The sequence below is a fragment of the Nerophis ophidion genome, linkage group LG28 (assembly GCF_033978795.1).
Source record: "Nerophis ophidion isolate RoL-2023_Sa linkage group LG28, RoL_Noph_v1.0, whole genome shotgun sequence".
NCBI lineage: Eukaryota > Metazoa > Chordata > Actinopteri > Syngnathiformes > Syngnathidae > Nerophis > Nerophis ophidion.
This window is the reverse complement of record NC_084638.1, coordinates 32,963,861-32,976,360: the sequence shown is the minus strand read 5'-3', so window position 1 is coordinate 32,976,360 and position 12,500 is coordinate 32,963,861. Positions and strand designations below refer to the sequence as shown.

The 12,500-nt window shown below is 45.6% G+C and overlaps 1 protein-coding gene across 1 annotated transcript in view; it reads left to right on the top strand.

The window, feature by feature from the left end:
• Positions 1-12,500, top strand: part of LOC133545065 (thymocyte selection-associated high mobility group box protein TOX-like) — a 24,119-nt gene that overhangs the window by 9,732 nt on the left and 1,887 nt on the right. The window contains exons 3-7 of the mRNA XM_061890375.1: positions 870-1,094; positions 2,451-2,531; positions 2,615-2,986; positions 4,683-4,828; positions 11,561-12,500. The exon at positions 11,561-12,500 is cut by the window's right edge and continues 1,887 nt beyond it. Of these exons, the coding sequence (XP_061746359.1) occupies positions 870-1,094; positions 2,451-2,531; positions 2,615-2,986; positions 4,683-4,828; positions 11,561-11,597 (861 nt within the window). The 3' untranslated portion in view covers positions 11,598-12,500. The remainder of the gene's footprint in view (positions 1-869; positions 1,095-2,450; positions 2,532-2,614; positions 2,987-4,682; positions 4,829-11,560) is intronic.

The following is a 12,500-nucleotide window of genomic DNA, read 5'->3' as shown; positions in this document are numbered from 1 at the left end:
GCATGATCCTGTGGAGAGTATTACTTGCAAGTACATGATCCTGTGGAGAGTATTACTTGCAAGTGCATGATCCTGTGGAGAGTATTACTTGCAAGTGCATGATCCTGTTGGGAGTATTACTTGCAAGTGCATGATCCTGTGGAGAGTATTACTTGCAAGTGCATGATCCTGTGGAGAGTATTACTTGCAAGTGCATGATCCTGTGGAGAGTAGTACTTGCAAGTGCATGATCCTGTGGTGAGTATTACTTGCAAGTGCATGATCCTGTGGAGAGTATTACTTGCAAGTGCATGATCCTGTGAGAGTATTACTTGCAAGTGCATGATCCTGTGGAGAGTATTACTTGCAAGTGCATGATCCTGTGGAGAGTATTACTTGCAAGTGCATGATCCTGTGGAGAGTATTACTTGCAAGTGCATGATCCTGTGGAGAGTATTACTTGCAAGTGCATGATCCTGTGGAGAGTATTACTTGCAAGTGCATGATCCTGTCGGGAGTATTACTTGCTGCCATCAACAGAGCAGCTGCTCACCACTGTGATGTGCTAGCTTAAATGCTAACATGAGAACAAGAGACATTGAGGTCTTTCCCCCTTTAAGAACCGCCATACCTCAAATTAAAGTGATGTGAACACATTGCTGTGTGAGCAAGTCAGATGTTGAACCTGCAAAATGTGGTCCTTCTGTACTTTTACGATGTGTTCAAGGACCGCTGAACAGAGTAGGACACCGCAAGGCCCTACTTTAGCATGTACTAACAACATTGTTCCTTTCCTCTGGTGGTGGGAGTGACAGTTAGTTTGACACAATATGGTTTGCACAGTCACGCTCTCATAGAGGACAAACACTGACACACCTTCACTTCCGCAGGGCGAGAAGCGGCCTGCAGCCTTCGACATGTCCAAGAAACCCAAGACGCCCAAGAAGAAGAAGCGGAAGGACCCAAATGAGCCCGTGAAGCCGGTCTCTGCCTACGCTTTGTTCTTCAGGGACACCCAAGCCAACATCAAGGCCCAGAACCCTAACGCCACCTTTGGGGAGGTCTCCAAGATCGTGGCCTCCATGTGGGACGGCCTGGGAGAGGAACAGAAGCAGGTAGGAGGCCATCTCCTCGTCACAAGTTAGCCACTGACAATTCCTGCAAACATGGTCCTGGGAACCTCTGCTAAAAGGCTAGCATGCTAACGTTAGCTTGTTATATTAGCAACATTGTACTTGCCGGATGGAGGCAAGTCTCAGAATCCATCAATTCAAAGTTTAAATGATCATAATTGGCTAAACTGCTAGCATAAAACGTTACAATGCTAATGTTAGCATGATGACATTGGAAGAGTTAGCGTAATTTTAAAATGCTGCCAAGTATAAGAATCCATGATTTTTAGCTTTAAATGAATATAATTAGCTAAAATACTACTGTCAAGCGTTAGCATGCTAACATAAGTGAAGTAAGCATACTGCAAAGATGGCGACAATTTTTCAAAAGTCATTATTTGGAGTTTTAAACGGATACAATTACTTCACTTTAGCATTCTAGCATAGGAGAAGTTAGCATACTTCTAAGATGGTGTCAAGTATCAAATGTCTAAAAAAAAAAAAGTTAGAAAAATGGCATAAAACGTTAGCATATTTATGTTAGCATGGTAACCTTTAGCATACTAACAAGATAGGGGCAAGTATCAAAATCATGATTTTTTTTGTTGAAATAATACAATGATCACATAAATAGAATGAGCTAAAAGATTAGCATGCTAACATTTGTGAAGTTAGGTAGAAAAAAGTAGATAAGAAATACAGTTACAGAGAAGTTTCTTTTAAGCGCAAAAACCAAGACTAAAGTGGTAAAGATTTTATTTTTATTTGAACGTTGTATTGACAGTTTAGTTAAGAAACATGTTTTTTTCATGTAATGGTGTGGCTGCAGGTGTACAAGAAGAGTGGTATGTAATGGTGTGGCTGCAGGTGTACAAGTATGACAATGGTATGTAATGGTGTGGCTGCAGGTGTACAAGTATGACAATGGTATGTAATGGTGTGGCCGCAGGTGTACAAGTATGACAATGGTATGTAATGGTGTGGCCGCAGGTGTACAAGTATGACAATGGTATGTAATGGTGTGGCTGCAGGTGTACAAGTATGACAATGGTATGTAATGGTGTGGCCGCAGGTGTACAAGTATGACAATGGTATGTAATGGTGTGGCTGCAGGTGTACAAGTATGACAATGGTATGTAATGGTGTGGCTGCAGGTGTACAAGTATGACAATGGTATGTAATGGTGTGGCTGCAGGTGTACAAGTATGACAATGGTATGTAATGGTGTGGCTGCAGGTGTACAAGTATGACAATGGTATGTAATGGTGTGGCTGCAGGTGTACAAGTATGACAATGGTATGTAATGGTGTGGCCGCAGGTGTACAAGTATGACAATGGTATGTAATGGTGTGGCTGCAGGTGTACAAGAAGAGGACAGAGACGGCCAAGAAGGAGTACCTGAAGCAGCTGGCTGCCTACAGAGCCAGTCTAGTGTCTCAGGTACCAGAGCAGCACACCTTGAGACTCCTCCAGGACTTTGAGACTCCTCCAGAACTTGGTCAACATGTCTTTTTGTCCTTCAGAGTTACAGCCACCACCCATCTGAGATGAAGCCGCCCCCCTCCTCCTCCTCCTCCTCCTCCATCTACACATCCAAGCCCCCCGTCTATGCGGGCCAGCACCAGCACCCCAACATGTACATGCCATACCCCCACCCGTCCAGTCTGGCTCAGCACTCCACCTTGGGAGGACCTCACCTGCCTCAGATGCACACCCTGTCCACCAGGGGCAGCGTACCTGGGCCCCCCCCGCCCCATCAGGGAGGCTCCACCCCTCCCCACCAGGTCAGCCCCCCACTCCACAGCCAGACTCCCCTGGGGGGGATGCAGCATCAGCATCAGCATCAGCATCAGCATCCCTCCATGGCCATGACACACCCCCCCGCCCTCACACAGGTAAACCACACACACACACACCTGGTTAGTAACTTCTTGTAATAAGTACAACTATTTCCATCTCCTCCTCATCCATTCAAAGAAATGGAAGATGAATAAATCTGTGTAAATATAGTATGAAGTTCTTTTCAGGTGCATTTTTATGCAGCGATTTTTCTACCCTGAAGTTTTGAAACACGGGACAAGCGGTAGAAAATGGATGGATGGATCATTTTTTCCCAATAAAATTGTCAGCGTATTATCATTTTTTTTACAAATTCAGTTCACAAAATTCAGTTCAATAAATTCAGTGTCAAAACAAAAGTAAAGAAAGACACAAAATAACAGAAGAAACTTATTTTGCCTTCAAAATAATGATGAAAATATAAGGACTTTAAAGACTAAGGTAGTGTTCTAGCTACTTCTAAATCACTAATCCTGGTTGCCATGGCCACAAATAAAGTATCATTATCACTGCAGGATGAGGAATAGCTAAACATGCTTCACTACACAGCACAGGAGGATACAATAAAGTATCATTATCACTGCAGGATGAGGATTAGCTAAACATGCTTCACTACACAGCACAGGAGCATACAATAGCTAACAGCAGGCTAGCACTCCTCAATGTAAACAAAAGTGTGGATCTATACATACATCTACTGTAATGATACCAAGTACTAGACCTGTGTCCATCCTCTTCATCCTCCAATAAACTGCCAGCTGTGACAAAGATTGGATGGAAGGAAGGAGATATATATATATATGTATATATATATATACATATATACATATATATATATATATATATATATATATATATATATATATATATATATATATATATATACATATATATATATATATATATATATATATATATATACATATATATATATATATATAATGTGTATATATAATATGAGGAGAACAACCAAAGTTGTTGTAGTAGAGTGAGAGAGTGAAGAGGGTGTGTATGTGTGTGTGTGTGTGTGGGGGGGGGACGACGACAAAGGAGGCAGATGGGGTCTTTGTGAAGGACTAGAACATTCTTCTTCTTCACAAAGCAACAACCACCACCTGCTGGCCTTCTCTTTCACACACTACTCCCATTCACTTCCTTTCACACACTCACTCACTCACTCACTCACTCACTCACTCACTCACTCACTCTCTCACTCACTCACTCACTCACTCACTCACTCTCTCACTCACTCTCTCACACACACACACACACACACACACACACACACACACACACACACACACACACACACTAATTTACTCACTCACTCTCAAACACTCACACCCCATCCATCCATTTCTACCGCTTATTCCCTTTTAGGGTCGCAGGGGGCGCTGGTGCCTATCTCAGTTAAAATCGGGCGGAAGGCGGTGTACGCCCTGGACAGGTCGCCACCTCATCGCTGGGCCAAACACTCACACACACACACACACACACACACACACACACACACACACACACACACACACACTGATTTTCTCTTTCTCTCTCTCTCTCTCTCTCGCACACTCACACACTAATTTACTCACTCACTCAGTCTCTCACTCACACACACTTTTTTTTTTTTTTTTTCCCCTCACACACTCAAGTGCGTGGAGCGTGGTGTGTGTGTCCTCCTCCTCCTCTCCACAGTGGAAGTGATGCGTCCTTGACTCGGTAGATGACCCGCTTGCTCCCTGCCATGTCTTGCAGGTCTACTCCCTGCAGTCGGACTATCAGCCAATGGGAGGAGTCTTGATGTACAGGGCAGCGATGATGTCATCACCAGTGGACTACCAGCAGCTGGGCCCACACCATCACCCGTCTCTGGACTGGAGCACTCATTACCATGGCAACGGGTAAGTCCAAGTACCTCACATCTCAACTATGACATCATTTTATGTGACCCTGCCGCTTCATTTTATGTGACCCTGCCGCTTCATTTTATGTGACCCTGCCCCTTCATTTTATGTGACCCTGCCACTTCATTTTATGTGACCCTGCCCCTTCATTTTATGTGACCCTGCCCCTTCATTTTATGTGACCCTGCCCCTTCATTTTATGTGACCCTGCCGATTCATTTTATGTGACCCTGCCACTTCATTTTATGTGACCCTGCCCCTTCATTTTATGTGACCCTGCCCCTTCATTTTATGTGACCCTGCCCCTTCATTTTATGTGACCCCGCCCCTTCATTTTATGTGACCCTGCCCCTTCATTTTATGTGACCCCGCCCCTTCATTTTATGTGACCCTGCCGCTTCATTTTATGTGACCCTGCCCCTTCATTTTATGTGACCCTGCCGCTTCATTTTATGTGACCCTGCCCCTTCATTTTATGTGACCCTGCCCCTTCATTTTATGTGACCCCGCCCCTTCATTTTATGTGACCCTGCCCCTTCATTTTATGTGACCCCGCCCCTTCATTTTATGTGACCCTGCCCCTTCATTTTATGTGACCCCGCCCCTTCATTTTATGTGACCCTGCCGCTTCATTTTATGTGACCCTGCCCCTTCATTTTATGTGACCCTGCCGCTTCATTTTATGTGACCCTGCCGCTTCATTTTATGTGACCCTGCCCCTTCATTTTATGTGACCCTGCCGCTTCATTTTATGTGACCCTGCCCCTTCATTTTATGTGACCCTGCCGCTTCATTTTATGTGACCCTGCCCCTTCATTTTATGTGACCCTGCCGCTTCATTTTATGTGACCCTGCCCCTTCATTTTATGTGACCCTGCCGATTCATTTTATGTGACCCTGCCCCTTCATTTTATGTGACCCTGCCCCTTCATTTTATGTGACCCTGCCCCTTCATTTTATGTGACCCTGCCGCTTCATTTTATGTGACCCTGCCCCTTCATTTTATGTGACCCTGCCCCTTCATTTTATGTGACCCTGCCCCTTCATTTTATGTGACCCTGCCGATTCATTTTATGTGACCCTGCCCCTTCATTTTATGTGACCCTGCCCCTTCATTTTATGTGACCCCGCCCCTTCATTTTATGTGACCCTGCCCCTTCATTTTATGTGACCCTGCCCCTTCATTTTATGTGACCCTGCCGATTCATTTTATGTGACCCTGCCCCTTCATTTTATGTGACCCTGCCCCTTCATTTTATGTGACCCCGCCCCTTCATTTTATGTGACCCTGCCCCTTCATTTTATGTGACCCCGCCCCTTCATTTTATGTGACCCTGCCGCTTCATTTTATGTGACCCTGCCCCTTCATTTTATGTGACCCTGCCGCTTCATTTTATGTGACCCTGCCCCTTCATTTTATGTGACCCTGCCCCTTCATTTTATGTGACCCCGCCCCTTCATTTTATGTGACCCTGCCCCTTCATTTTATGTGACCCCGCCCCTTCATTTTATGTGACCCTGCCCCTTCATTTTATGTGACCCCGCCCCTTCATTTTATGTGACCCTGCCGCTTCATTTTATGTGACCCTGCCCCTTCATTTTATGTGACCCTGCCGCTTCATTTTATGTGACCCTGCCGCTTCATTTTATGTGACCCTGCCCCTTCATTTTATGTGACCCTGCCGCTTCATTTTATGTGACCCTGCCCCTTCATTTTATGTGACCCTGCCGCTTCATTTTATGTGACCCTGCCCCTTCATTTTATGTGACCCTGCCCCTTCATTTTATGTGACCCTGCCCCTTCATTTTATGTGACCCTGCCGATTCATTTTATGTGACCCTGCCCCTTCATTTTATGTGACCCTGCCCCTTCATTTTATGTGACCCTGCCCCTTCATTTTATGTGACCCTGCCGCTTCATTTTATGTGACCCTGCCCCTTCATTTTATGTGACCCTGCCCCTTCATTTTATGTGACCCTGCCGCTTCATTTTATGTGACCCTGCCGCTTCATTTTATGTGACCCTGCCCCTTCATTTTATGTGACCCTGCCCCTTCATTTTATGTGACCCTGCCCCTTCATTTTATGTGACCCTGCCCCTTCATTTTATGTGACCCTGCCCCTTCATTTTATGTGACCCTGCCGATTCATTTTATGTGACCCTGCCCCTTCATTTTATGTGACCCTGCCCCTTCATTTTATGTGACCCCGCCCCTTCATTTTATGTGACCCTGCCCCTTCATTTTATGTGACCCCGCCCCTTCATTTTATGTGACCCTGCCGCTTCATTTTATGTGACCCTGCCCCTTCATTTTATGTGACCCTGCCGCTTCATTTTATGTGACCCTGCCCCTTCATTTTATGTGACCCTGCCCCTTCATTTTATGTGACCCCGCCCCTTCATTTTATGTGACCCTGCCCCTTCATTTTATGTGACCCCGCCCCTTCATTTTATGTGACCCTGCCCCTTCATTTTATGTGACCCCGCCCCTTCATTTTATGTGACCCTGCCGCTTCATTTTATGTGACCCTGCCCCTTCATTTTATGTGACCCTGCCGCTTCATTTTATGTGACCCTGCCGCTTCATTTTATGTGACCCTGCCCCTTCATTTTATGTGACCCTGCCGCTTCATTTTATGTGACCCTGCCCCTTCATTTTATGTGACCCTGCCGCTTCATTTTATGTGACCCTGCCCCTTCATTTTATGTGACCCTGCCGCTTCATTTTATGTGACCCTGCCCCTTCATTTTATGTGACCCTGCCGATTCATTTTATGTGACCCTGCCCCTTCATTTTATGTGACCCTGCCCCTTCATTTTATGTGACCCTGCCGCTTCATTTTATGTGACCCTGCCCCTTCATTTTATGTGACCCTGCCCCTTCATTTTATGTGACCCTGCCGATTCATTTTATGTGACCCTGCCACTTCATTTTATGTGACCCTGCCCCTTCATTTTATGTGACCCTGCCCCTTCATTTTATGTGACCCTGCCCCTTCATTTTATGTGACCCTGCCCCTTCATTTTATGTGACCCTGCCCCTTCATTTTATGTGACCCTGCCGATTCATTTTATGTGACCCTGCCCCTTCATTTTATGTGACCCTGCCGATTCATTTTATGTGACCCTGCCCCTTCATTTTATGTGACCCTGCCCCTTCATTTTATGTGACCCCGCCCCTTCATTTTATGTGACCCTGCCCCTTCATTTTATGTGACCCTGCCCCTTCATTTTATGTGACCCTGCCCCTTCATTTTATGTGACCCTGCCGATTCATTTTATGTGACCCTGCCCCTTCATTTTATGTGACCCTGTCCCTTCATTTTATGTGACCCTGCCCCTTCATTTTATGTGACCCTGCCCCTTCATTTTATGTGACCCTGCCCCTTCATTTTATGTGACCCTGCCCCTTCATTTTATGTGACCCTGCCGATTCATTTTATGTGACCCTGCCCCTTCATTTTATGTGACCCTGCCCCTTCATTTTATGTGACCCTGCCGATTCATTTTATGTGACCCTGCCCCTTCATTTTATGTGACCCTGTCCCTTCATTTTATGTGACCCTGCCCCTTCATTTTATGTGACCCTGCCCCTTCATTTTATGTGACCCTGCCCCTTCATTTTATGTGACCCTGCCCCTTCATTTTATGTGACCCTGCCGATTCATTTTATGTGACCCTGCCCCTTCATTTTATGTGACCCTGCCGATTCATTTTATGTGACCCTGCCCCTTCATTTTATGTGACCCTGCCCTTCATTTTATGTGACCCTGCCCCTTCATTTTATGTGACCCTGCCCCTTCATTTTATGTGACCCTGCCCCTTCATTTTATGTGACCCTGCCCCTTCATTTTATGTGACCCTGCCGCTTCATTTTATGTGACCCTGCCGCTTCATTTTATGTGACCCGCCGCTTCATTTTATGTGACCCTGCCGCTTCATTTTATGTGACCCTGCCGCTTCATTTTATGTGACCCCGCCCCTTCATTTTATGTGACCCCGCCCCTTCATTTTATGTGACCCTGCCCCTTCATTTTATGTGACCCTGCCGCTTCATTTTATGTGACCCTGCCCCTTCATTTTATGTGACCCTGCCCCTTCATTTTATGTGACCCTGCCGCTTCATTTTATGTGACCCTGCCCCTTCATTTTATGTGACCCTGCCGCTTCATTTTATGTGACCCTGCCCCTTCATTTTATGTGACCCTGCCGCTTCATTTTATGTGACACTGCCGCTTCATTTTATGTGACCCTGCCCCTTCATTTTATGTGACCCTGCCCCTTCATTTTATGTGACCCTGCCGCTTCATTTTATGTGACCCTGCCGCTTCATTTTATGTGACCCGCCGCTTCATTTTATGTGACCCTGCCCCTTCATTTTATGTGACCCTGCCCCTTCATTTTATGTGACCCTGCCGCTTCATTTTATGTGACCCCGCCCCTTCATTTTATGTGACCCCGCCCCTTCATTTTATGTGACCCTGCCCCTTCATTTTATGTGACCCTGCCCCTTCATTTTATGTGACCCTGCCGCTTCATTTTATGTGACCTTGCCGCTTCATTTTATGTGACCCTGCCGCTTCATTTTATGTGACCCTGCCGTCTCATTTTATGTGACCCTGCCCCTTCATTTTATGTGACCCTGCCCCTTCATTTTATGTGACCCTGCCGCTTCATTTTATGTGACCCTGCCGCCTCATTTTATGTGACCCGCCCCTTCATTTTATGTGACCCTGCCCCTTCATTTTATGTGACCCTGCCCCTTCATTTTATGTGACCCTGCCCCTTCATTTTATGTGACCCTGCCGCTTCATTTTATGTGACCCGCCGCTTCATTTTATGTGACCCTGCCGCTTCATTTTATGTGACCCTGCCGCTTCATTTTATGTGACCCTGCCCCTTCATTTTATGTGACCCTGCCCCTTCATTTTATGTGACCCTGCCGCTTCATTTTATGTGACCCTGCCCCTTCATTTTATGTGACCCTGCCGCTTCATTTTATGTGACCCTGCCGCTTCATTTTGTGTGACCCTGCCGCTTCATTTTATGTGACCCTGCCCCTTCATTTTATGTGACCCTGCCCCTTCATTCTGTGTGACCCTGCCGCTTCATTTTATGTGACCCTGCCGCGTCATTTTATGTGACCCTGCCGCTTCATTTTATGTGACCCTGCCGCTTCATTTTATGTGACCCTGCCCCTTCATTCTGTGTGATCCTGCCCCTTCATTTTATGTGACCCTGCCGCTTCATTTTATGTTACCCTGCCCCTTCATTTTATGTGACCCTGCCCCTTCATTTTATGTGACCCTGCCCCTTCATTTTATGTGACCCTGCCGCTTCATTTTATGTGACCCTGCCCCTTCATTTTATGTGACCCTGCCGCTTCATTTTATGTGACCCTGCCCCTTCATTTTATGTGACCCTGCCGCTTCATTTTATGTGACCCTGCCCCTTCATTCTGTGTGACCCTGCCCCTTCATTCTGTGTGACCCTGCCCCTTCATTTTATGTGACCCTGCCCCTTCATTTTATGTTACCCTGCCCCTTCATTTTATGTGACCCTGCCCCTTCATTTTATGTGACCCTGCCGCTTCATTTTATGTGACCCTGCCCCTTCATTTTATGTGACCCTGCCGCTTCATTTTATGTGACCCTGCCCCTTCATTTTATGTGACCCTGCCGCTTCATTTTATGTGACCCTGCCGCTTCATTTTATGTGACCCTGCCGCTTCATTTTATGTGACCCTGCCCCTTCATTTTATGTGACCTCGCCCCTTCATTTTATGTGACCCTGCCGCTTCATTTTATGTGACCCTGCCGCTTCATTTCATTTGACCCTGCCCCTTCATTCTGTGTGATCCTGCCCCTTCATTTTATGTGACCTCGCCCCTTCATTTTATGTGACCCTGCCCCTTCATTTTATGTGACCCTGCCGCTTCATTTTATGTGACCCTGCCGCTTCATTTTATGTGACCCTGCCCCTTCATTTTATGTGACCCTGCCGCTTCATTTTATGTGACCCTGCCCCTTCATTTTATGTGACCCTGCCGCTTCATTTTATGTGACCCTGCCGCTTCATTTTATGTGACCCTGCCCCTTCATTTTATGTGACCCTGCCCCTTCATTTTATGTGACCCTGCCCCTTCATTTTATGTGACCCTGCCGCTTCATTTTATGTGACCCTGCCGCTTCATTTTATGTGACCCTGCCGCTTCATTTTATGTGACCCTGCCCCTTCATTTTATGTGACCCTGCCGCTTCATTTTATGTGACCCTGCCCCTTCATTCTGTGTGACCCTGCCGCTTCATTTTATGTGACCCTGCCCCTTCATTTTATGTGACCCTGCCCCTTCATTTTATGTGACCCTGCCGCTTCATTTTATGTGACCCTGCCCCTTCATTTTATGTGACCCTGCCGCTTCATTTTATGTGACCCTGCCCCTTCATTTTATGTGACCCTGCCCCTTCATTTTATGTGACCCTGCCCCTTCATTTTATGTGACCCTGCCGCTTCATTTTATGTGACCCTGCCCCTTCATTTTATGTGACCCCGCCCCTTCATTTTATGTGACCCTGCCCCTTCATTCTGTGTGACCCTGCCGCTTCATTTTATGTGACCCTGCCGCTTCATTTTATGTGACCCTGCCTGCAGACAGACTTTGTACCTGACTTAGTCCTCAGTTCTTAGTGATTGAAGACCAGACTTGTCCTGTTCCTGTCCTCCTGCAGGACTCCTCAGCCAGACAAGACTTTGTACCTGACTTAGTCCACATCCACATGCACACCATGGGACCTCCTTGGACCTTGGACCAAGTACTCAGGAGGTCACCTCCCTTACCACATAGGAGGAGTCACATGACCTTATGAGGGAGGGGTCCAAACAGGAAGTAGACGGCCTGACTTCCTGCATGTAGATTAGTTGTATCAGGATGCTGATTGACATGGCCAGGATGCAGTACTCATGTACTTATATACTACTTGTACTTCTATGGGTACTCATGTACATGAAGTACTTATATACTACTTGTACTTCTATGGGTACTCATGTACATGAAGTACTTATATATTACATGTACCTCTATGGGTACTCATGTACATGAAGTACTTATATACTACATGTACCTCTATGGGTACTCATGTACATGAAGTACTTATATACTACATGTACCTCTATGGGTACTCATGTACATGAAGTACTTATATACTACATGTACCTCTATGGGTACTCATGTACATGAAGTACTTATATACTACATGTACCTCTATGGGTACTCATGTACATGAAGTACTTATATACTACATGTACCTCTATGGGTACTCATGTACATGAAGTACTTATATACTACATGTACCTCTATGGGTACTCATGTACATGAAGTACTTATATACTACATGTACCTCTATGGGTACTCATGTACATGAAGTACTTATATACTACATGTACCTCTATGGGTACTCATGTACATGAAGTACTTATATCCTACTTGTACCTCTATGGGTACTCATGTACATGAAGTACTTATAAACTACATGTACCTCTATGGGTACTCATGTACATGAAGTACTTATATACTACATGTACCTCTATGGGTACTCATGTACATGAAGTACTTATAAACTACATGTACCTCTATGGGTACTCATGTACATGAAGTACTTATAAACTACA